At 38.5% G+C, this 26,934-nt stretch overlaps 1 protein-coding gene across 3 annotated transcripts in view; it reads right to left on the reverse strand.

Annotated features, from left to right (window-relative positions):
- Positions 1-26,327, reverse strand: part of KIF13B (kinesin family member 13B) — a 192,544-nt gene extending 166,217 nt beyond the window's left edge. Inside the window, exons 1-2 of one of the 3 annotated variants that reach the window (XM_087437381.1) lie at positions 26,200-26,327; positions 8,059-8,152 (exon numbers count right to left, since the gene is read on the reverse strand). In XM_087437381.1, coding sequence (XP_087293507.1) covers positions 8,059-8,152; positions 26,200-26,254 — 149 coding nt within the window. In that variant the 5' untranslated portion in view covers positions 26,255-26,327. Of the gene's footprint in view, positions 1-8,058; positions 8,153-10,687; positions 10,772-26,199 lie in introns of those variants that run through there. The other 2 variants (XM_087437382.1, XM_087437383.1) reach the window with 2 other exon arrangements.
- Between the last annotated feature and the right edge of the window lie 607 nt (positions 26,328-26,934).

The following is a 26,934-nucleotide window of genomic DNA, read 5'->3' on the forward strand; positions in this document are numbered from 1 at the left end:
TTTTGCATGACTTCCTTCAATTAAAATTTTTACTTCAATTAGCATCCATATAGCAGTAGAGAAATTTAAAAAGTCATTATCTAATATGACCTAATGATGCCTTCCATTAACAAGGAATCAGTCTGATAATGACTTCACATATTTCAAAGCAATTATTGGCATAAGGCCCTCCCCTCAGTAGCATTACTCAGTACATTTGCAAGAGAGATGTATGTGCATGGATCAACTTCACTTAATTCTGCATATATTTGATTATATATATATATTCATACATATATATATTCTGCATATATTCACTCATCTACCAGGATTGGAGTACTTTGAACTTTCAAAGAAGGACTGGGTGTGCTTTGCTCATATTAGGCACTCATTAATTACCTAACGATCTTGACTAAACTGATGTCTAGTAAACAATCAGAAGGAATAAAAAGATTTTTAATGATCTTACTGACCAGTGCTGGTTGAGATCAACATCTCAGACATTGTTCTCACTAGACTGGCAGTTATAACCTTCACACTATTAATTAATTATTAGATTAAACATGACTAAACAGGAAGGAGAGGGAAACACCCTAGTTTTACCATAAAACAAGAAAAATCTCTGCCTATCTGTGTCATCTACAGCTAATTCCATCCATGTTGGGGAGAGTCTCTCCCACATGTACTAAAAGTACAGGCCATTTCACAAAATACCACAGAAATCAGTGTTCAGGTTCATTAAGATCTTGAAGTTTAACTCTCCAAATGTTTTCTACTTTACAAAATTCTGGTCTTGAAATCTTGCACTTGGCAGGGCAGGGTAATAAAGAAAGAACTGTAAGAAAAACTCCAAGGTAATATATTAATACTTGTAGTGCTAATACACACATACACGCGCGCGATAGAAAACAGAGAGGGCTAAAGAAGAAAACGGATTAACTGGCCAAGAGACAGAAAAGTACAATTTATACTGAAGATTTCTCTCCCTTTCCGGTTTCGGTTCTGGTGTTTATAGCAGCACCTCCGAACAGGCAGGCGTAGCTCAACTGATCCACAGTCCCTTCAAAAGCTGCAGGCACACTACAATTTTCACTGCCACCTTGCTTGGAATTCACCACAAACAACAGATGAGGAGGGAAGAAAGCTTCTGTTTTGTTTTGGTTTTTTAAGAGGAAAAAAGGAGGACCAGAGTATTTGATTAAATATCAACTTTCAGCTTTCCTCTCCCAGATAAACCTGTGATATTATTTTTGGCTCCTTATAATACAATTTTTTTTTTTACTTTGAAAATCAGGCATTATACTTTATGAGTAGTCAATCTTTTTTTGAGTCACGTATCTGATCTTTTATTAGAAAAAGGAATTTGTGCAGCCATAATATTGTGCAAATAATTTACAAATATGCATAGTGAAAATGTAAAGAAATACACTGGAAAGATAAAAAACCAAATTCAGGAAAGTGGTTAACTGTGGTGGAGAGAAAAGGGTTAACACTGGGAGGCAGTCCACAGAAGGCTTACATTGATAATGCTAATTGATAACCGGTAACAATCTGCTAAACTGAGTGACAAGTACATAAAAGTGTTTTATTCTTTAAACCTTTTTGTATACTATACTTTAAAAATTTTGCTCTCAATTTTTAAAACCTTACAAGAAGTACCACTCAATAAAAAAGTATACTAGAACCTGCAGTTCCAAATCAGGTGCCAAGGGCTCAATCTGGCCAAGACCTGTTTTGTTTGGACAGCACAATGTTTTGTTTTGCTTTTTAATTGTAATCTGAACGCCTTCAGGCGGGATATGCACTCTCCAATTAGCCAGAGTCACCACTATTTTCCCTACAGTAAATGAGAGTTCTTTAAAAGCCAAAGAAATTGGAATCCTCATACACTGCTGGTGGGAATGTTAAATGGTGCAGCCACTTTGGAAAACAGCCTGGCAGTGCCTCAAAATGTTAAGCATGGAGTTACCACACAACCCAGCAATTCCACTCCTAGATATCTACCTGAGAGAAACAAAAACATATGTCCACACAAAGACTTGCACACAACTGTTCACAGCAGCATTATTCATAATAGCCAAAAAGTGGAAACAACCCAAATACCCAACAACTGATGAAGGGACAAACAAAACAATACAATGAAATATTATTCCACCATAAAAAGAAATAAAGTACTGATAAATGCTACAACATGGATAAACCTCAAAAACATTATGCTAAGTAAAAGAAGCCAATCACAGATGACCACATATTGTATGATTTCATTTATACGAAATGTCCAGAATAGGCAAATCTCAAATCTATAGAGACAGAAAGTAGATTAATAGGGTGAAAAAAATGTCATAGAATTAGATAATGGTGCTTGCTACAACTCAGTAAATATGATAAAAACCACTGAACTGTTCACTTTAAAGGGGTGAATTACATGGTATGTATCTTATATCTCAATAAGGTAGTTTAGAAATAAACAAACCAAAGACATCCATTCAGTTCTTAAATCTTGTGAATTAGATTAATCTCTAAATTTGGTTCTCAAATTGTGGTCTGAGGACTCCTGGGGTCCCCCAGAGCTTTTCAGTGGGTTTTGAGGTCAGAACTATTTTCATAATAATACTTAGACATATTTGCCTTTTTCACCGTGTTGATATTTGCACTGACGGTGCAAAAACAATGGTGGGTGAGACTGCTGGCAGCTTTGGCACAGTGACACCAAAGTATACTGGTTACTGGTAGTCACTGCACTCTTCATCGCCACTCACCCACAGCAAAAAAAATCTTATTTCACTTCAAAAGGCCCTCAATAAGGAATAAAAACTATTAATTTTATTCAATCTCAATTCTTTTTTTTTGTGAGGAAGATCAGCCCTCAGCTAACATCTGCCAATCCTCCTCTTTTTGCTGAGGAAGACTGGCCCTGGGCTAACATCCATGCCCATCTTCCTCCACTTTATATGGGACGCCACCACAGCATGGCTTGACAAGCGGTGTGTCGGTGCATGCCCAGGATCCGAACTGGCAAACCCCGGGCTGCCGCAGCGGAACACGTGCACTTAACCGCTTGCGCCACTGGGCTGGCCCCTCAATCTCAATTCTTGAGTATGTATCTTTTTAATATTATTTGTGACAAAAATGGGAAGCAGCTATGAAGCCCAGCTATGAAGCACTTAGGCTGCATACCAAAATATAAAAAGTGTGACTGAATGAGCTGTGGGCCAAACTAGTCACTTTTTTAATAGTACAGCATTTTTACTAGAAACAACTGTCAGTTCCTACAGGAAAATGCATTCCCATTTCTAAACTCATCTGTATATAACTTTTCTAACACATCTGTTTCATAAAGTGGAGGCTGCCACCCTCCATGGGAAATCACACCTACTCTCTTTTAAAACAACAGTTTAAGTATCTCAATTAACTTTTTAGCCAGAGTTAGCAGGAAAGACCTGTTTGGTGGGTAGAGGAGGGAATGAGGCAAAAGATAAACTTAGCCTAAGAAACCATTTTGCCCTATCATGGTAACAGGCTAACTAGCATTAACATTTTATTATAAGATAAAATGTTAAGTTTTAAGATATAATTCAAACAAAATAAGGGTTAAAGATTTATTTAGTTGTTTAAAAGGAGACTGTTCTACATCACGGTATTATTGTAACTAGTTACAAAAGAGACTTCAAGCGCTCCTAAATGCTTAGAATCAAACTTCCAGAATTACTCTTGTAAAAATCTACTAAGAATAGATAACGAATCAGTCATTTATTAGCCCTAAAAGATGGTTTGTAAACATGTTGCTGGTGAAAATTTTGGAAAACCCCAAGGACCAATCTAGAAAATTAAATTGATTCAAAGCAAAAAGGTAATTCCAAAAAGACATTTAATTGTACTAGTAGCATAAGCAGTGTGGCTCTGCATGAGAAAGTAAATAGATCAAACCTATCAGTGTGTATCCAGTGCTACACATGCAAGAAAAAGATTGCTCTGGCGGATACAAGTATTTTAGTCACTACAGTGTTCCAGCAGAGTGCTGTGGAGTAGAAAGAGCTCATCCGTAATCTCTTCCATATTTGGTAAAATGTCCCTTTGTTCTTACCCTATGTTCACAAGCAATGTTTTGACCTGGTTTCCCAAGTTAGTTGATACTAAGAAGGAGAAGCTCGGATGGCAGGGATTAATATTTCATTCACTGTTAACATAAAATTATAGGTCATAGCTCTCTAACAGATGGTAGCTTAGTCCCTAAGAGCCCCATCAACTTTGGGCAAACTGGAGAAAATAAAGTTTCTGACTTTACAAAGCTGAAATTTTTATAGAACTAGGTAATTTCTTGATAGGCATGTAATAGTCAAGTATTGAATTAAATATATTTCAGTTTAAAAAAATTTTACTTCCTTTATGAAGTTATATTATGGCTCACTAAACATACCATGGACTAAAATTTAAATACAGGCCATAATAACAATAACAATAATACTCCAAGTAATAGCTAACATTTATATACGGTTTATTGTATACCAGGCACTGCCATTTTACATATTTTCACTCATTTAATCCTCATAACAACCTATAGGCAAGTATTACTATAATCACTTTAGAAATGAATAAACTGAGGCAGAGGAAAATTAAGTAACTTGCTCCATATCACACATGTTAAGTGGTAGAGCTGAGATTCAATCCAGGATGTCTGGCTCCAAAGTTAAGGTTCTTAATCTCTTCTGAGCCTTGTGTTATTAATTTTCTGAATATTAAGTATCTTATTTTTCAAAGCAGTTTTGAAATTCCATATATAGTACAGCAAAAATGTTTCCTGAATCCCCACGATTAAGCTGTTAAACTGGAAACGGTTCAACCATTCATTTAACCATGGCTTCTATCAGTTTTAATAAGCACAAACATTAAATCATGCAATTTTCAGAAGTTAATGCAAAATTAATCAGAAAAACACAAATTTTTGTTTTAAAATTTATACACGCTCACTTTCAAAGTATACTAACTTGAGTTAAGCATACATATAAAATTAGTCACAGTTTTAGATTAATAGAATTGGATACTATTCTAAAAGCAAGGATATTGTAGCTTTTAAAGCAAAAATATTAATCTGAGCCTTTCTGACTATAATTTAAACTGACTCAAATCACTTACAAGTTAATTTCAAATCCCTGGCTCTCCAGTCACAAATAGAACTCCTATAAAACCATAACTTGCTTTATGGATTAGTCATTCTACAAGGTAAACTATAATTAATCTCATATCACATAAGACAGCTTTCAATTTGTGCTTTCCTTCCCATTTTTCTTCAAATTTAATGAAGTCAACATGTACTATTGGACTGCTACATTCCAAAATTTCTATTTTCTCTTTTCACCCTGATATTGTGTTAAAAGAAAAAGCATTTCTCATGAGGTGATCTTTTGTAATACTAGTAACGGTCTTGTTTTTTATCTGGGTGCCAGTTACAGGAGTGTGATCAACTTATGACAATTCATCAAGCTATGTACACTTTTCTATATGTATATTACATGCTTCAATAAAAAGCTGTTTTTTAAAAAGCTGTGTTTCTTAACTTTACTTCACCAAAAACCATTACATACCAACCTTAATGGAACTTGTCACTTTTAAAGTTTTTTATCAGATGGTACTCTATAGCACTGAGTAATACTCAATTTGTATTTTCAGCATATGGAAAGAAGAGCCAACCCAAGATATTCTATGAAACCAAAAAGTGCTACTTAATTCTTTCATAAATCCCTGAGATTTAAAGATCTCAAAAGGAAAGAAAACATATTTTTTAGCTTCTGTGAGCTCATTTTATTCTCACAACCACCTTACCATGTAGATACTATTACACACTTGTGGTAGATCGTGTTTTTCAAAGATAGCCACAACAACACATAGCCCATCCCAATGCTTTTCTTACATGACACTGACGTTCCTCAACTGAGAGAGAAGTCTGTGCTTCTTCTTCTTGACCACGCAGACCTTTATACCAGCCTTAAGCAAGACAATGTGACAGAAGCGATACTGCATGAATCCCAAGGTTAGGACATAAAAGGCAATACTCCTTCTGCCTGGCTTTCTCGCTCTCTCAAGACACTTGCCCTTGGAACCTGCCACCAGATTGTGAGTAGGTATTCTGCGCACAGCCCCAGCTACATCTCCAGCCGACAGGCAGCATCAACCATCACACTTGGGCCACTGAGCCTTCTCCAGATTCCAGCCCCAAGGCTTCAAGTCTTCCAACTAGGCCCCAGACAGCATGGAGCAGAGACAAGCCATTCCCGCTGCACCCTGTCTGAACTGACCCACAGAAACCATGAGATAATAAATGATTATTGTTGTTTTAAGCCCCTAAGCTTTTGAGGTAATTGGTTACACAGCAGTAGTAAACTAAAACACTTCATAAATAAGGAACACAGGTAGATAACCACGCTAGCAAGTGGCAAAGCCAGAATCTGAATCCAAGTCAGTCTATATATAAAGCCCACACTCTTTCTAACATAGGATATTGCCTCCAAATTTGTTCAGAGGCGCCCATGTTTCCAAATAAAACAATAGTCTCCAGATTGAAAATTCTAAGAGCAATGAACAGGCCCCAAAATTAATGATTTCAATTAATACTCAGGACAATAGGTCATTTAATTAGCAGGCTCAAAATCCCAGGATCATTTCTGACACATCTATACCCTTCATACCCTAATACCAGCATAGCTGATAGTACCCACATCCTAGACATGCTTAAGAAATTTCTTCCCTACATCAATAACAATAAACCTGAACATTTAGAGAACACTTTACAAAGCACTTTAACAATCACTAATTTGATCTTCAGAAAACACCTCTGTGAGACTGATAAGGCAGGCATCATACAGATGAGGCTCAAAAAAGTTAAAAACAACTAGCTACAATAACACAGTTAAATAGGGGTTCCATTTCAGATTTGCTGACTCCAAGTCCAGTGCTCTTTTCAACTCAATTCAACACAATTCAAAAGAACATTTATGGAGTGCCTTCTGTATGTGTTTCCATATACAACACTGTTTCTACAAGTATTTACGAAGTATCTACTTTGTGCAAAGCATCACGGCAGGCACTGCCTCTCTAATTTGGGCTCTCCACTTCCAGGGTCAGTACAAAAACATCTCTGATATGGCTGATCTCTACAAAAAGCCAGTCTTTCCCCACTTTGACCCATTCTTTCCCCATTTTGACCCATTTTCTACACTGCCAACTGACAACTTTTCCTAATCTACCTCCTTAATCACACTATTCAAAAACTGTCAAAGATGACATCTTACCCACAAAAATACAGGCCAAATTTCCTTGTCTGCCTTCAAGGTCTCCCGTAATCTGATCCCAGCTTATTTAATTAAATTAATTTCCCTTCACTTACCAAGGAAAACCAAATTAATCTCTTCCTTCTTCCCCAAATTAACTTTCTTTACACCCTCTTGCCCTCCCTTTCGTTCATACTATCAACCAAATTCAGAAGCAATGCTCAAGTATTCATCCTCAACTCCTGACAGAGAGTCCCTTCCCTTCAAGACCTTAAATTCTACTGTGAAGCTACAACTAACAATCCAAAACAATATATAATAATTAAATATGGTAGCACAGATTATAGTTTACATGGATTTAAAGAGGAGGAATTACTGAGGGCTGCAGGAATGCCTTCAGGAAGAAGGCAGCACTTGAAATGTGCTCTGACTGACCAACAGGATTCGAACTGCCAGAAGTAAAAGCAACCCAAGCTGAGGAACAACCTGAAAGCCTTCCCTTTCTACCCCACTTCTTCCCAATTACACCTTACCTAATCCTCCAGCCAGGATCATCTGCTTCAAGAAGCCTTCCTCAGTTACTTCACAATCTAACCTAAGCTCTCTTCTCTGAGCTTCTAACACAATTACTATCCACAACACTCATTCTGGCACTTAGGCATTCCACATTAGAGACCTCGTCTCTTCGACTTGACAGCAGTATGTCTCCACATAGTAAGAATTCAATACTTGCTAAACTGAACTCAATTCAGCAGCCATTGTTGCTTTCAGTCATTTAAAAATCCATTGATCATAACATTGTTTCTTAACTTACCGGGCATCTCCTTTTGAAAGATTAGTGTTTACAGGACTAAGAATAACCTTGTTTGCATCTACATCCACCACACATTTGGTATGCAAGTCAATTTCTGCAGGGGAAAAAAAGAAAGAAAAAGAAAAAAACAGGAAAAATAGTCATTTCTTAAAGTAATTTATTTCAGAAAAGGCATTTGACAAAAATTCAACACTCTTTCATGATAAAAACACTCAACAAACTAGGAATAGAGGAGAACTTCCTCAACTTAATAAAGCGCATCTACAAAAACCGGCAGCTAACATCACACTTAATGGTGCAAGACTGAACGCTTACCCTCTAACATCGGGATTAAGACAAGGACATCTACTGCTGCGACTTCTCTTCAACACTGTACTAGAAGTCCTGTTCAGGGCACTCAGGCAAGAAAAACTCAGGCATCCAGATTGGAAAGAAAGAAGTAAAACTATCTCTATTTGCAGATGATATGATCTTGTATATAGAAAATCCTAAGGAATCCACTAAAAAACTATTAGAATAAACAAGTTATGCAAAGTTGTAGGATACAAGATCAATATACAAAAATCAGTTGTCTCTCTATACATTGGCAATGAAATACCCAGAAACAAAGTTAAGAAAATAATTTCATTTATAATAGCATCAAAAAGATTTAAACACTTAGGAATAAATTTAAAAGAAGTACAAGACTTGTACACTGACCATTCCAAAACATTAATGAAAGAAACTAAAGACTTAAATAAATGGAAAGATGTCTTATATTCATGAATTGAAAGACTTAATACTGTTAAGATGGCAATACTCCCCAGGTTGGTCTACAAGATTCAAGGCAATCCCTATCAAAATCCCAGTTGGCTTTTGTTTCTTACAAAAATTAACAAGCTTATCCTAAAATCTACATGGAAATGCACGAGACCCAGAACAGTCAAAACAATCTCGAAAAAGAAGAACTTCTGCACGAGAAATGTGCGAGACCCAGAACAGTCAAAACAATCTTGAAAAAGAAGAACTTTCTACCTCACTTGTAGGTAGAAAGACTACACTCACCAATTTCAAACTTACTACAAAGCTACAGTAATCAAGACAGTGTGGGGCCAGCCCCGTGGCTTGGTGGTTAAGTGCGCGCGCTCCGATGCTGGCGGCCCGGGTTCGGATCCCGGGCGCGCACCGAGGCACCACTTCTCCGTCCATCCTGAGGCTGAGTCCCACATACAGCAACTAGAAGGATGTGCAGCTATGACATACGACTATCTACTGGGGCTTTGGGGGAAAAAAATAAATAAATAAATAAATAAAAAATATCTTTAAAAAAAAAAAAAAGACAGTGTGGTACTACTAGAAGGACAGAAGGATAGAGATATAGATCAACAGAACACAGAGTCTAGAAATATACTGAAACATTTATGGCCAAATGATTTTGACAATGGTGTCAAGACAATCCAATGGGGAAAGTATAGTATAGTCTTTTCAACCTATGGTGGTGGGACAACTGGATATCCACACGCAAAAGAATAAACACCATACACAAAACTTAAGTCCAACAGATCACAGACATAAATGTGTAAGAGCTAAAACTATAAAACTCTCAGAAGAAAACACAAGGAAAATCCACATCACCTTGGGTTAGGTAATGGTTTCGTAGGCATCAAAAGTACAAGCAACAAAAGAAAAAAATAGATAAACTGAACCTCACCAAAATGAAAAACTTTTGTGCTTCAAAGGACACCATCAAGAGAGTAAAAAGACAACCCAGGGCCAGCCCGGTGGCCTAGTGGTTAAGTTCGTGCACTCCACTTCGGCAGCCCACGTTCGCAGGTTTGGATCCCGGGCACAGATCTATGCACTGCTTATCAAGCCATGCTGTGGCGGCATCCTATATAAAGTAGAGGAAGATGGGCATAGATGTTAGCCCAGGGCCAATCTTCCTCAGCAAAAAGAGGAAGACTGGCAACAGATGTTATCTAATCTTCCTCACAAAAAAAAAAGAAAAAAAGAAAAGCCACAGAATTGAACAAATATTTGTAAATCACATATCCAATAAGGGACTTGCATCTAAAAATATAAAGAACTCTTAGAACTCAAATAATAAAAAGACAAAAAAAACTTTTGAATGGGCAAAGGACCTGAATAGTTATCTCTCCAAAAAAGATACAAAAATGGCCAATAAGCAGAAGAAAAGATGCTCAACATCATTAGACATTGAGGAACTGCAAACCAGAACCACAAAGAGATACCATTTCACACCCACTAGCATAACTATAATCAAAAAGACAAATAATAACAAGTGTTGGTGAGAATGTGGAGAAATTAGAACCCTCATATTATCACTGACAGAAATGTAAAATGGTGCAGTCACTTTGGAAAACAGTCTGGCAGTTCCTCAAAAGGTTAAACATAGAGTTAGCATATGATCCAGCAATTCCACTCCTAGATATATACCCAAGAGAAATGACAACATAGGTCCACACAAAGCTTGTACATGAATGTTCACAGCACTATTATTTGGCTATTCATAATAGCCAAAAAGTGGAAACAATCCAAATGTCCATCAACTAACGAATGGATAAATGTGGTATAGCCATAAAATGGAACATTATTTGGCAAATAAAAGAAATAAGGTATTGATACTTACTACAACATGGATGAAGCATGTGCTAAGTGAAAGAAGCCAGTCACAAAAGACCACATATTATATGATTCCACTTATTTGAAATGTCCAGACTAGGCAAACAAGAGACAGAAAATAGACTAGTTATTGCCTAGGGGTAGGGAGTGACTGATAATGGGTATGGTTTTCTTTTTTTTTTAAATTGAGGTATAATCGACATATACATTATATTAGTTTCAAGTATACAACATAATGATTCAATATTTGTATATATTGCAAAACAATAACAATAAGTTTAGTTAACATCAGTACCATACTTAGTTACAAAATTTTTTTCCCTTGTGATGAGAACTTTTAAGATCTACTCTCTTAGCAACTTTCATATATGCAACACAGTTATTATTAACTATAGTCACCATGCTGCACACAGGTATGATTTTCTATTGGGGGTATGAAGATGTACTAAAATTGACTGTGTTGATAGTTGCAGAACTGTGTGAGTATGATAAAAACCAATGGACTGGTTGAATTGTATGATATGTGAATTAGATCTCAAAGCTATTTTTTTTCAAAAAGTATAGGCCACGTAATGTTTATGTTCTCATATTTTTATATTCTTGTATTTTTCTGCCCCAAAGTATGAAACTGTTTCTGTTTGCCTTATCTCCACCACCAAAAGATAAACTCTAAGGAAAGGAGCTGCATTACATTGGAGTTATTTTGTATTTCCCAAAGAACCTTGGCCAAAGGTCAATGTCATACTATTATAAGTTAAGAGTATTTCCACTGCCAGGAAAGGTCATCTCTTTTTTCCTTTTACCTTATATAACTGAGACAAATGCAAAAACAACAAAAACAAAAACTTCCCTCCCTGTACGTGTCACAACTTAACTTTTCTCATATCAGTTATTCTACATTTGTTTTCAAAGATATATTCTAGAAGCACCAAAAATTTAGTACTTTTAGCCAATACATTTTTCAGACTAAAAGAACTGAAAAGAAATCTGTAGAGCTATGTTTTACCCACATATGGAAGACTAACCCCAAAAAGGCAAATGTTCCACTGTGGTCAACTAGTACTAAAGTCTATTTCTGATGCTTTGTGTTTAAATCCACTCTAGACTATCATAGAAGCGATACAAGAAAGTCTCAGCCTTACTGCAAAAACTTTGCAAACATGTAATTTTGCTTCTTCCTTTTCTTACACCCAGAGCTCAAGAAAGTTTGCAATCATCATACTTTGCTAATATTACTCTTTAATGGTAATGACCATATTATATTGGCTGGCCCCTTACAGTCAAATCTATATCATACACAAATGGATTCTCCGGAAACTGTACTGTGACTCAGAATCTACTATCTCACCACCCACCACAAAGTTAGTTATTAGTTTCTTGCAAGAACATTTTGTCTGAGCAGAGGAGCTGCATGTATAGCTCTGTATGCAGAAGTATACATTTAGAAAGCACGCCTGAAAAATTGCAAATCAAATTTTCTCCACTAAGAAGGTCAAATACCATATGATCTCCTTCATTAAGTAGTAGATAATAACAACAACAAACAAACACATAGAGACAGAGATGGATTGGTGGTTACCAGAGAGGGAGGGGGAAGGGAGGAGGGCGAAAGGGACAATTCCGCACATGTGTGTGGTGATGGGTTGTAATTAGTATTTGGGTGGTGAACATGATGTAATCTATGCAGAAATAGAAGTATAATGATGTACACCTGAAATTTATACAATGTTATAAACCAATGTTACTGCAATAAACAAAACAAAACAAAAATTTTCTCCACTAAGTGCTCTGCCTTCATTTCAAACGATCTTTGAGAAGAAATCCAAATATTTTCCTTCCATATCTGTATGCTTTTCCCCTATCCTCTTCAAGGCTCCTGCCTCCTCTGCCTCATGACTTCACTAGATACAACTAATAATTTGGAGGCATTAAATGGAATGATTAAGGAACCAATCCCTGGAAAATCCTATATGAGACAAAGAATCACCTAATATCCAACCTAAACTCATTTTTTCCTCAAGACTGCGACACTTACAAATGTCCCTATATTTAACATCCATCAAAAGTGGCCTTTAAATACAAACAACTATCTTCACTTCATTAGCTCAGTTTTGTAATCAAACAAAATTCCACCCTGACTCTGCTGACTGATGGATAGACGTTAACAGAAGGCTTTTCACAAGACTATTTAGAATATGGGTGGAACATCTAGGACACACACCCAAGCAAATAAAAGCAGTGAGATTTGAAGAGTTTAAGGATCAGATATTTGAAAAGCACTTTAATATAAAATGCTATAGCGAGTATACCATCAAATGTTACTAGTTGGTTGAATTAAACTATACTGCTACAAAATTCTAAACATGACACTTTCTCCATGGAAAACTACTTGCTCTATACTGCTCAGAAAGCAAAGCAGTGATTAAACAGCAGTAACAAATTTAGGCCTTAAATTTAATCTGAATTTTAAATGTTAAAACTTTTTTTTAAAAAAACATCTAACAAAAATCCAAAAGATAAACATCTTCCTCTTAGTTTGGAACAATACTTAGATTAAAAAGATAAGGACCCAGCTGCTATGCATTGCCTTTGCAAAAACAGCATTCAAGTACACCCGTGTTCATAGAAGTATTATTCACAATAGCCAAAAGATGGAAGCAACCCAAGTGTCCATCAATGAATGAATAAACAAAATGTGGTATATACATTTAACGGAATATTATTCAATCTTAAAAAGGAACGAAATTCTGCTAAAACCTGGATGAACCTTGAAGACATTCTGCTGAGTTAAATAAGCCAGTCACAAAAGGACAAATATTGTATGATTCCACTTACATGAGGTACCTAGAGTAGTCAAATTCATAGAGAAAGAAAGTAGGATGGTAGTTGCCAGGGGCTGGGCTGAAGAGGCAACAGGGGAGGTGATGCTTCATGGGTATGGAGTTTCAGGTTTGCAAGACAAAAAAAGTTCTAGAGATGGATGGTGGTGATGGTTGCACAACAATGTGAATGAACTTAATGCCAATGAACTGTACACTTAAAAGTGGTTTAAGATGGTAAACCTTATGTTATGTAAACTTTACCACAATAAAAAAAATAGTACTAAATATTCATCATTATTATAATAAGGAACACATGGACAACAGTTTATTCCTAGTAAAGCCTAAAATAATGAGATTGGGATTTAACTAGAACTATGTCTGAAAACCAATAAAAAACCAGAGTGATCTTGGGCCGGCCCCGTGGCTTAGCGGTTGAGTGCGTGCGCTCTGATGCAGGCAGCCCGGGTTCGGATCCCGGGCGCGCACAGACGCACTGCTTCTCCGGCCATGCTGAGGCCGCGTCCCACATACAGCAACTAGAAGAATGTGCAACTATGACATACAACTATCTACTGGGGCTTTGGGGGAAAAATAAATAAATAAAATTATAAAAAAAAAAAAAAAAAAACCAGAGTGATCTTAAGGTTAAGTAACACGTCATGACTAATCAAGCTTTATAGTACTCAGAACCATGAATGCTTTGATGTGTTCATGAGTCCTTAAAGAAAAGAAATTTACTCCACTAACATTAAAGATCCCATATTATTGCCCAAACAGGACCCTTTTCTAGGTCAAGTTCCTCAAGATGAATACTGAAATATCTACAGCTGACAACTCAGCTCATTCAGCCAGCAAATTAGTCACCTGTAGAAGTGAACAATAATTTGAAACAAGTCTTTCTTCAATGCATAAATCAGCTGTGGCTCATTCCTCAATGACATCATAGTAAAAGACAGGCAGGGCCTGCGAGACTCCCTTTACATAATTCATGCTCCATCTGGGGAAATGCATCATTCTCAGTGTGGACAAAATAATTCTGAGTTTCCCATTTAGTAACCTGCTTTTGTAATTCTCCAGAAAATTAATAATAATTTTCAAACCAACTCTACTACTCAGAAATATAAACGTACCTCCCTTTACCTACCGGTCACGTTTCTAAAAAGCTAAATATGACTTACTCTTAAATTCACGAGGGTCCATTTTTAAAGGGAAAATAGTAAATTATTTGTAAGATTCACATTTTAATTAAATTGCAAACTTTGCATGCTATATATGGTTCCATTTTCAACTAATTTGTGCCACATGCCTAATACTTTTACATGTCTATGCATGCTCATATGAATAAAATATTCATCACTGATATTTCATGTATGAAGGACTTGTTTTCCCAACTACAATACAATACTCTTATTGGCAGAATACAGACTATGACATACTTCTTTACTATACTTATAAAGTTGCTTGGGACCCCCTTGAGGCCACTGACCCAGGGAGAAAAAAAATTATGTGATGCCACATAGGTAAAAAACCAAATTGGTAGTATACTTTCCAGTAAGAGATATATAAAATATCCTAATCACCTATTTTTATGTTCTACCAGTGAACATGAAAATTTATTCAATAAATAAAAAATAAAAATGTAACTGAGGGGTAGGGGGCAGGAGGAGAGCAAAAGGGGTAAAGAGGCACATATATATGGTGACGAATGGAAACTAGACTTTAAGTGGTGAACATGATGCAGTCTATATAGAAGCCGAAATAAAATAATGTACACCTGAAATTTATACAATGTTATAAACCAATGTGACCTCAATAAAATAATTAAAAATATACTGGGGCCAGCCTGTGGCATAGTGGTTAAGTTCCACGAGCTCCGCTTCGGAGCTCCATGGCCCAGGTTTGCAGGTTCAGATCCGGGGCGCAGACATACACCACTAGTCAACCACGCTGAGGCGGTGACCCACATACAAAATAGATGAAGACTGGCACAGATGTTAGCTCAGGGTGAATCTTCCTCACCAAAAAAAATATAGACATATATAACTGAGCTCTAATATGGCTAAAGAAAAGACTGAGAAATGAAGGAAGATCCAAGACAGTATGCCTGATAAGGGGAAAAGAAGTTATAGTACGAAAATAATTAATCTATGTGGCCCAAAACATAAAATGTGTATATTCAAGAAACTAATCAACTTCAGAGGGCTAGGAAATAGGTATTTAAAAACTTAGAAGGCAAAAAACCAGAACAGCCAAAACAATCTTGAAAAAGAACAACAGAATAGAAAGACTATACTCACCAATTTCAAACTTACTACAAAGCTACAGTAATCAAGACAGTGTGGTACTAACATAAGGACAGACACATAAATCAACAGAATAGAATTGAGAGTCCAGAAACATACTGTCACATTTATAGTCAACTGATTTTCAACAAGGGTGCCAAGACAATCCAATGCGGAAAGTATAGTCTTTTCAAATGGTGCTGGGACAATTGGATATCCACATGCAAAAGAATGAAAATGGACCTCTACCTCACACCACATTCAAAAACTAACTCCAAATGGATCAGAGACCTAAATGTAAGAGCTAAAACTATAAAACTCTTAGAAGAAAACATAGGCACAAATCCACACGACCTTGGGTTAGGTAATTGTTTCTCAGCTATAACGTCAAAAGCACAAGCAACAAAAGAAAAAAACAGATAAAGTAGACCACATCAAAATGAAAAATTTTTGTGCTTCAAAGGACACCATTAAGAGAATGAAAAGGCAACCCACAAAACCAAGAAAACATGTGTAAATCGTATACCTGATAAGGGACAGGTATCTAGAATATATTAAGAATTCTTACAACTCAATAATAAAAAGACTGGGCCGCCCCATGGCTTAGTGGTTAAGTGCCCACGCTCCGCTACTGGCGGCCGGGGTTCAGATCCCGGGTGGGCACTGATGCACCGCTTCTCCGGCCATGCTGAGGCTGCGTCCCACATACAGCAACTAGAAGAATGTGCAACTATGACATACAACTATCTACTGGGGCTTTGGGGGGACAAAAAAAAAAGGAGGAGGATTGGCAATAGATGTTAGCTCAGAGCCGGTCTTCCTCAGCAAAAAGAGGAGGATTAGCATGGATGTTAACTCAGGGCTGATCTTCCTCACACACACCAAAAAATAATAATAATAAAAAGACAACTCAATTTTTAAAATAGGGAGAGGGCTTGAATACAGATCCCTCCAAAGATATACAAATGGCCAATAAGCACGTGAAAAGATGCTCAACATCATTAGACATTGGTGAACTGCAAATCAAAATCACAATGAGATACCACTTCACACCCACTAGGATGGCAATAATCAAAAAAGAGGGGCAATAACAAGTGCTGGCGAGGACATGGAGAAATTGGAACCTTCATACACTATTGGTGGGAATGCAAAATAGTGCAGGAAGCTTGGAAAACAATTCAGCAGTTTCTCAAAAGTTAGTTACTATATGAGCCAGCAATACATACGAAATGAAAGAGAAATGAAAGTATACATCCACACAAAAATGTATATATAAATGTTCATAGCAGTATTATTCATAATAACCAAAAAGTGGAAACAAGCCAAATGCCCATCAACTAATGAATGGGTAAACAAAATGTGGCATATCCATATCACAAACTATTATTCAGCTTTAAAAAGGAATGAAGTATTGATTCACGCTACAATGTGCACACACTGACTATATTATGCCAAGCGAAAGAAGTCAGATACAAAAGTCCACATACTGTATAATTCCATTTATATGAAATGTCCAGAATAGACAAATCCCTTGAGACAAGAAGTAGATTAGTGGTTGCCAGGGGCTGCGGGGCCCGGGGGGGGGGGGGGGGGAGTAGGGGGTGGATGGAGAATAATTGCTAGTGGGCGAGTCTCTCTTTGGGATGATGAAAATGTTCTGGAATTGGATAGTGGTGATGGTTTCAAGACTCTGCAAATATACTGAAAGCCATTGAATTGTACACTTTTGATATGTGAATTACATCTTTAAAAAAAACTTCAAAGGAATGACCTCACTGCTCTCAACAGATACAAAATATGGTTAGAGTCCTTCAACCACATTTCTAAACACTCACTACTCTGAAGATCCCAGCCAACCCAATTCTTATTCTCAATAAATAACCTCATATTCTATCTCATCAAGAAAATTAAGCACTCCAGGGTTTTCTCATTATATAATTATCCTCTTCCTCCAATATTTCAAAATTTTCCCTCTCCTATTGGTTCTTTCTCTCTTTCTATAACAACGCTCAAAAATCTTCTCCCGGATTTTTTTAAAAAATGGCCTGTTCCTAAGCACACCTTTAAATATCACTCTTTACCCTTCCCTTCTACGTGGAGCTTCCTGAAAGAATATTCACGTACATTCACTGTCTCCATATGGGCATGCCCACTTATTTCTCAGCCCACTACCAACACACCAACACTAATTCATTCAGTCAAAAGTATTCTTCTGAAAATTACCATTGACTGCCATGATGCCAAACCCCCTGACCGCAAGTCAGCGTTATCATGGTTATCACTGATGCCATTCCTGGGATATCTGACTACTGATCATTCCTTCTTTGACATGCTTTTCTCCCTGGATTTCAACAATACTTTCACCTGCTTCCCCTTATGTCTCTTTTCTTGGCCTCTGTGACCTCCTCCTTCACACATGCCTTAATTTTGGTATGAGATCTTCTAAATATAGTAATAACAAACATATCTCCAGTCCCTTAGTTTCAGACTCATATATACAAGAGCCTTCTGGATCCATCTACTTGGCTGCACTTCAGACACCTAAAACTCAACAAGTCTGTTGCGTTTCTTCCAGGTATGCACTATATCTTACAGTTGTAGGTGCAGGGTATGGCACATGATAAGCACTGACGAAATACTGTTGAATGTCCAAGAACAGAACTCATCATTTCCTACACCTCCGCCCTAAAACTTGCTTCTGCTATACTTCTGATCTCACCAGCATTCATTCACTTAGTCATCTAAATTATCAGCTTTGCAGTCTTCCTATATTTTCTAAATTTCAGTTGCTTTCATACCACCTTGACATGTTCTTGCTGGGTATATCTAGAATACACGGCCATAAATGCTCTTTACCCAGTCTATCTTGCAGGAATGTGTTTGCAGCCAGCAACCTTGAGGGACAAAGTCCTCTGGGACAAAGAGCAGGCTTGCTTACTGCTTAAGAGCAATGGATTCCCCAAGCTCAGTGTTCCTCAGATGCAACGCAAACCCACTGCCTGCACAGCATCCATCTGGACCCCTCCATGTCACCCCTATGGGACCTGCAGACAAAGGGAACTGCTCACACAGCTTGCTGTGCCATGAGGAAGTCATCTGACCCAGAAGTCCTAGGTCTTCTACCAGCACACATGAAACAAGCAAGCTAACTTACTAGCTTAGAAGCAGGGTAAAGACACATAGATTAATTCATCTTCCTAAATCATCACTTTAACAGTGCCACTGCTCTATTCAAAAACCTATAGCCACTGTACTCCTCAAACCATGTTCAAGACCCTTCTGAATCTGCCTGTACCTCACCTAAATAACTTCATATTCCTCTACTCCCCACAAACCTCTCTACTTCAGTAAGGCCAACTTCCATCACTCCCACTCCCTGTACTCTTCCAGCTTTTCCAAGAAAGCACAGAATTTAAGGGCTGGGGCTCTCAAGTTGAACCACCTAGGTTTCAATCCCATTTCTCCACTTGACAGTTATGTGATTTGGGGCAGGTTGCTAAGCTCGTCTAAGTTCCCCTTTTCTCATCTGTAAAATGGAGTTACACTGTAAATGCTTCCTAGCATTGTTGTGAAGATTAACTGAAATAATCTAGTTCAGTGCTTGGGACCGTGTCAGTGCATAGTAACCTCTCAACAACTGTTAATTATACAGATACTGTCTCCTTCCTGAAGTCAGGCTAACTTCCTCACTGTTCTTGCAAATGTCTTGCTAATTCCTACATCCACGTTTTGCTAACTCCAACAACTCATATTGTGCACCGCACCTGCCATGCCTTCCTCCTTGCCCACTGTCTTCAATTCATTCCTCATCATTCTCAAGTCCTACTTTCATTTCTTTAATTCATAATGCACTGTCATCACTGCATTGTGTACACATATTCTTATAATTGACTCATCTGTGCATCTCTTATTACCAACAAGACAGTGAGCTCCTTCGGTCAAAGATCATGACTTATGCTTCTCGTGTATGCTGCACATCTTCGAAAATTATGTAAACTCAGGAATGCAAGGTCCCTTTAAAGATCATCATATCCACTACAGCAGTAAAAGCACAGGCTTTAATGGCAAAGTAGGTGACATTCAGGCTCCAAAATACTGGTTTTGTAATTTGGGGAGTTAACCTCTCTGAGATTCTGTTAAATAGTAATTCTATAACTACCTTTCAAAGTTTTGTTTGAAGAATAAAATAAGGTATAAAAAGTACCAACTCTGTAGCTCACAAATAGACAGTTCCTAAAAAGTGGCTATTCTTTCCTCAATCAACACGTGATGAATTGCATGGGCTAATTAATACCATCTTTTAAAGATATCTACAGCTTCTGAGAGTTAAAGCCCAATACCAATTAAATCACGGATTTGTGTCCCACAGACCAGTTAGTGTCACATACTTCCCCACAGATTGTACTGCGTATCTTGGCCAAGTTTTTTTTTTTAAAACATGCTCTGTTGAACACAAGGGGAATGTGATCAGTAAGCATAGAGATCAATAATAAATCCATCTCCACTCAATAACCATCTCAATTCGTCTGCTTAACAAATAGTTTTGTCAGTGGTTTCTTTCATCTTCAGAACTTAAGCGGAAAAGTTAGACATTAGTCATTGTTTTATGGAGGTGAGGGGGTAAAAGTAAATGCCAATTCAAACAAATTTTATTTTATTTTATAAACTTGTACTTTCTTCTCCAAAAGCCTCTGGTCCTATGTGTATAAATCCCAATTTCAATCACTGAGTTGATAGTAGAAACAAAAGTGTTGTAATAGACGTGTGTCTCATTCTCCATTAGCATATCAAGCAGATGCTAATAAAACAAGTATCTTCTCTTTTAGAAAATATGTTAAAAATTTCCATCCACAGTCATCCGTAACTCCAACATCAGTTATCTCTGAGGAGGCTTAAGAACCACCAATGCTCTCAGGATCAAAAACACCTTCCTATTCCAAACAGATTCTCCCGCCCTGCCCTACCCTACCCCTTCATTTCCTAAGGATCATCTGTTTCTTCACTGACTGCCAGGGTATTCTAAGCTTCCTCCTTCTTCTTTAGTTTTACCTCATCTCTTGATTCACTATTTGGTTTTCACCAGCCTCCTCATTCTTCCTATTCACATTGCTTCGTTTTCACCACGCGCTCTTAAATGTTGCTAGGCTATGCCCCGAATCAGTTATCTACCCATGCTTTCCATCTTCCCCTGAGATCTGGGAATCTTTCTCCTTCATACTTGCGTCCGAGACCCCTACGAAGTTCTAAAACACTAAATATAGCACCTGGACCAGCCACTCTAAACCCAGACTTCTGGGCCTAGCTAGCATTCAGGGCTCCCTGCAATTTTGCCCTGCCTTTCTAATCTCATCCTTCTCTAGTCAACCTCACAGAAGCCTCCTTTCTGGCAGGCTAATCTTGTCTCTGCTGCCTAAACTTGCCTGGCTCATTCGTGTCTCTGTGCCTTCACTCTCAGGCCATACTTCCTCCTCAAAGAACCAATGTTCCCCCTGCCCTCCCACCATGCATCCATTCCAATCCAAAGCTTCCTTCCTCCAAGTCTAACCAAAGTTCTCGGGCCCCAGGGAAGCCTTCCCTAATCACGAGGCTTGCAGGGATCTCTCACACCTCTAAACTCCTGTATTTCCCTGTCACTCAACCTGGCACTCCATAACTAGCAATCTGCTATAGGTGTTTACCTTTTAATCTTATCTTTTCACATGACAGTCATTTCCTTATGAGCATGAACCATAAAGCGCACTTTAAAAAACTGAACACTACAATACTAGACAACACTAACAGAAAGTTTTCAGGAAATAAAATTCCCCCAGCAAGAACAATCAATCTCAGTTTTTCATGTTTTTTTCTAGCCCTTGCCCATTCCTGTTTACATTTTTACATAGCAATAATCATAATAGTAGATTCAATCACACAATTACATACACCATTTTACATTCTGCTTTTTCTGCTAACATAGAAAACAGTCTTTCTTAGTAAACGATTTTGACTTTCATCATATTTAATGGCTATATAATAGTCTTTCCACTGAGATACCAGACCGTGATTTACTTAAGCACTGACTTCTATCAGACATCACATTCTTCTTTGTGTCTTTCTTGGTGTCTTTCACTGCATCAAGTATTGTAAAAATGCAAAGCAAACCAATGAGAAATACCTGCTGAAATAAATTTATTGTCCATGCTTCCTAACACCTGAAATAACCCATTTCACTGTTTTTCTCTTTAGCTAAATTTCTAGTGTTATTTCTGGTTTCATCACCTTAGGCTAGGGAGACAGCAAAGGTATTTTCCAAACACTTTTTATACATATTTATTTATTTTGGTAGTTGATCTTATACATATTTAAACATGAGAAGCCCCTTGAGGAAAGGCAATAAGATCCCATACTATCTAATACAAGCTAGACAACTGGCAGGCACTCAATAAATAGTAAATATTTTTTAAACCACCTAAAGTTATAAAACATCAAATCCCAGAACAGGAGAGAGTGTCACTGATCTAACTAGTACCATCAATTATGCTTGTGAAACTTTCGGCTCATTTAATAATTAGATTGGTTAATAATGTATGAACGAGTGTTCTTTACAGTACATAGAAGAACACAAGCAGAGTTACCTGGTGAGATGTACAAGCCTCAAAGACAACATGACAAGACAAACAATATCCACAAATAGAACTTCAAGATCTCATGACAAAACAGGTTTCCCCCTTTTTCTCTAGCTTAAGTTCACATTTCAGATGAAGAGAAGCAAAAATACAAGCTGTAATATTAAAACTATGTAAAATTACATATGCATGTGAACACAAACTGGAATGGAAATAAGAAAATGAGAGTCTGAATTGTTAAGATGAAAGAATGTTGGAGAGTTTTCCCTTTTTATTGCCTATTTGTATAATGTTAAAATGTATAACAAGAAAATATTCCTGACAAAAGCATATTCATTAGCCATTACAACTCTTGTTATTATTGAATTAGGGCCTAATGCTTAATGTTCAAGTAACTAAATTTCCCAAACCCACATATAATTTAGCAAAAATACTGAAAAGCTCTCACTTCCATGATAAATGTTAAATAATAAACCAACTAACTACCTTAACACCTAAGCACAATCAGATACTGAATCACATGAATAACTTAATGGTACACTAAAACCTTCTTGCAAATTTCAGATTTTCCTCAAAAGGTAGTTAACGTGATTCCAAATATCAGAGTCTATACAGTAATACTACATCATCCCAGTGACCCATTCTCATCTCACACTTATTTGTGAAGAGTGATCTCTGAGGTTGCATCCTGTACTAATATGCTAAGAGAAAAACAATTATGACTAAAAGTTTACTATTTGTCATAATTATATACTATTGCTTAATACATTAATTTTCCCAGAAGTAATAATTGATCAAAGTAATATAATTCTTTTCAAAATTACTGGAAAGGAATATGGTTCTGTTTTAGCCTTTTTAAACAAACCCTAGATAGACAGACAGATAGTTTAAAAATCACCAGCTCATAGCTCCACTACATTGTATTCCATAATAACCTCTACATTTATGTAAATGACTACTTCATGACAAAATAGAAATAGAACCAATTTTAATTATCTGTGGTAATCACTGAAAAAAGAAGTCCACGTGCATTCAGGAAATATAAGGCTAGATAAGAGACGGCACTAAACGAATGAGGACGTAGTTTACCACAAATAATGCACTTCTATTTAAAGGGTAATGGATCTATGTGTAAACCTTAATTTTAAAATGAGTTCAGCCAATAATTAACAAGACAGGAAACAACATGTGTTGGAGAGGATGTGGAGAGAAGGGAACTCTCATACACTGCTGGTGGGAGTGCAAACTGGTGCAGCCACTATGGAAAACTGTATGGAGAGTCCTCAAAAAATCAAGGTTAGAACTACCATATGATCCAGCTATTCCACTGCTGGGTATCTATCCAAAGAACTTGAAAACACCAATTTGTAAAGGTACATGCACCCCTGTGTTCATTGCAGCGTTATTCACAATAGCCAAGACTTGGAAGCAACCTAAGCGCCCATCAAGGGACGAATGGATAAAGAAGATGTGGTATATATACACAATGGAATACTACTCAGCCATAAGAAACGATGAAATCCAGCCATTTGTGACAACATGGATGGACATTGAGGGTATAATGCAAAGTGAAATAAGTCAGAGGGACAAGGTCAAATACCGTATGATTTCCTTCATTAAGTAGTAGATAATAACAACAATAAACAAACACATAGGGACAGAGATTGGATTGGTGGTTGCGGGGGGGTGGGGTGCAGGGGATGGTTCGGTACATGTGTGTGGTGATGGGTTTTAGCTGGTGTTTTGGTGGTGGACATGATATAATCTGTGCAGAAGTGGAGGTGTAGTGATGTACACCTGAAATTTTTACAATGTTGTAAACCAATGTTACTGCAATAAACAAAAATTAAAAATAAATAAATAAAAAGGTTGATAGAAAAAAAATAAATAAAATAAATAAATAAAATGAGTTCAGCCAAAGAAACAGCTAACATTCATACTACAGCTAAAATTATTATTCTATACACTCCTCGAAACTGATACCGACAACTATTACAATCTAATTAATGGCAATTTTTAAGTAAAAAGGATAGTACTTCCCCTAAAAAACTGAAACCCATGGGGGGAGCAGAAGAGGTAAGGATTCTAATTATCTGAGATAGGTCTTTTGTGGTGGTTAGTTAGCTGCCTCTTTTTAGCACTGACATTTCCAAGATTTTGTGAAAAAGAAATTTTAAGAATGTGCTGAAATCATCCTTTCAGAATCAAACCCCAGATAAGTAGTGTTTTATGAGGCTTGTTTTTTGGATTTTTGTTAATCATTGTGATGGTAATAAACTTGAGGTGAATTTAAATAAAGATGCCTGAACACTTAAGAACAGAAGCTTTTGAAAACTTTCAGAGTTTATCTAAGTTCTTTCATTTTGTCAAGAGCATGAAACTAGTGAGGCAAAGACTGAAGACCCAAAACGTGTACTAGTTTAAGTTATTAGGGAAAAACTCTTCTATGTCACCTGACAGCCTTCAGCTGACCTAGCAGGACAGAAGGAATCACCAACTCCAATGTAACATGTAACCCCAAGGGAAGAGAGAAACCAACTTCAGAGAGAAAAACAAACTAACAAAGCACAAGTCAACTGACTGATCTGTATATTTCAACATATACAAAAGACAGCAAAGAAAAATTAGAAAACTCATAATTTCTACATACACTTAACACTTGATTATGAACGGAGACGACTTAGAAAATGATCCTGGTACTTAAACATGATTCTGACTAGTTAAGAGTCTTCTATCAACCGAAAAGTCATCTCCTGGGACTATAATAATGACCCCAATAATATAACCTTGTAGAGAAAGTGTTTTCAAATATATTATCTCATTTAAAGTAACTTGCCCCCTCACACTGCTAGTTAAGTATTAGAGCCAAGGCCCAGCCCACCTTCTCGTCGGACTTCAAGTTGGGGCTCTCTCCATTCCATTTGACTGTCTAAAGAGGATTTAAAATGTACTCGGTTTATCTGCTTTCTCTACCCTCCCTGCAGAATGGAGAGAATGTCTGAAAGATACAATTTCACAAGAATCTTGGCACTTAAAGTATTTATTGTTGAGGGATGACGAGTATGACTTAAAGCAAAAACAAAACTTTCTCAACAGTCAAAAAAAGCGGGGAGGGGGGTGAGGTTCATCTCTTCTACACAACTTCAAAGTATTTATAACTCTTTATGACCGTCTAGGTTAAAGGAACATAAAGTGAAAAACCAAGATGAGGGATTTCTGCACTTAAGTGCTTTCTCAGGAGGAGTAACCCAAACTCCCTGCCATTTTTCCTGCTGCGGGCCACAGAAGTGCAGGGTTGGGGCGACGGGGGCAGAGCCGTGGGGCCTCGGGGTCCCTGCCTGTGCCGGTCGGGCCAGAAGGGTGAGGACCCACGGGGCGGGGGCTGCTCTGACAGCTGGCGAGGAGGGAGCGGGGGACGCGGAGGCACGGGACGAGGGGCAGGAGTGGGAGGAGGAGGAAGCGAGCCGGGGCAAGGGACGAGGGCGCCCTCCTGGAAGGGCAGGGGAGGCGAGAGGGCGAAAGGGCGAAAGGGCGCGGGGCGGGGCGGGCGCGCCAGCGGAAGGGGCAGCGGGCCGGGACGTGGGGCCCGCGGCGCCCCAGGACGCGGTGCGGGAGAGGGGAGGGGCGTCCCGCGCAGGCGGGGCGGGCGCGCGGGACAGGGTTTCGGGGTGCGCGGGCCGCCCTCTCGACCCAACGCGGACTCCAGGGGCGGGGCCGGCCGGACCCCACACGGCGGCCGGGGCGAAGGGAAGGGCGCGCCAGGCACCTGCCGCCTCTGCCGCGGCGGCCCCGGGCGGGCTCGGCTCTCACCTCTTCGGTTCATGGGCCGGATCCGGACGGCCACTTTCACTTTGGAGTCCCCCATCCCGCCGCTGCCGAGGCTCTCGCTCGGCTTCCGTCTGCCGCGGCCACCGGGCAACTCTTCGGGGCTGACCGGGTGGGAGGGGGCTGCGGGAGGGAGGGGCGGGGCCAGGGGCGGGGCCTGCGGAGGGAGGGACCAGCCACGGGGACTCCAGCGCGCCCCGGCTGCATGACGGGATTTGTAGTCCCTGAAGGTGGTCGTGGGCAGGGCGGCGAAGGGGCTCGTGCGGAAGAACTCAGGGCGCGCTTTGCTCTCTGGAACTTGTAAACGCCCCTCTGCTTCTACACCTTTCTTACTCTCGCGGTTAGTACTGAGAGTTAAGCTGTCGATGAGCTGATACCTCACCTGAAAACAAACGGTTGAGTAGATGGCATTGGAGACCCTACGACCTCTTCAGACTCATTTCCTGCCAATCCGAGTGTTCGATCACTGGCTCAAATTATTTTCTCTGCCTGGATTGCCCTGCGGTCGTGTTTGCTGAAATCATCTGTCAAGACAAGTTAAAAGTTACCTCTTCTGAAAGTCTTTATAGGTCCACAGGTTAACCCTATACCACCCCACTTCGTGCCCCTCTTCCAGTCAAGACCTTGGGCTCTGGAACCAATCTAGGTTCAAATCCTGCCTCAGCACTTTCCAGCTGTGTGACACCTGGCAAGTGATTTGACCGGTCTGTGCTTGTCTTT

Source organism: Ceratotherium simum, chromosome 12 (assembly GCF_057802395.1).
Source record: "Ceratotherium simum simum isolate JZ-2026a chromosome 12, ASM5780239v1, whole genome shotgun sequence".
In the NCBI taxonomy this organism is placed as follows: domain Eukaryota; kingdom Metazoa; phylum Chordata; class Mammalia; order Perissodactyla; family Rhinocerotidae; genus Ceratotherium; species Ceratotherium simum.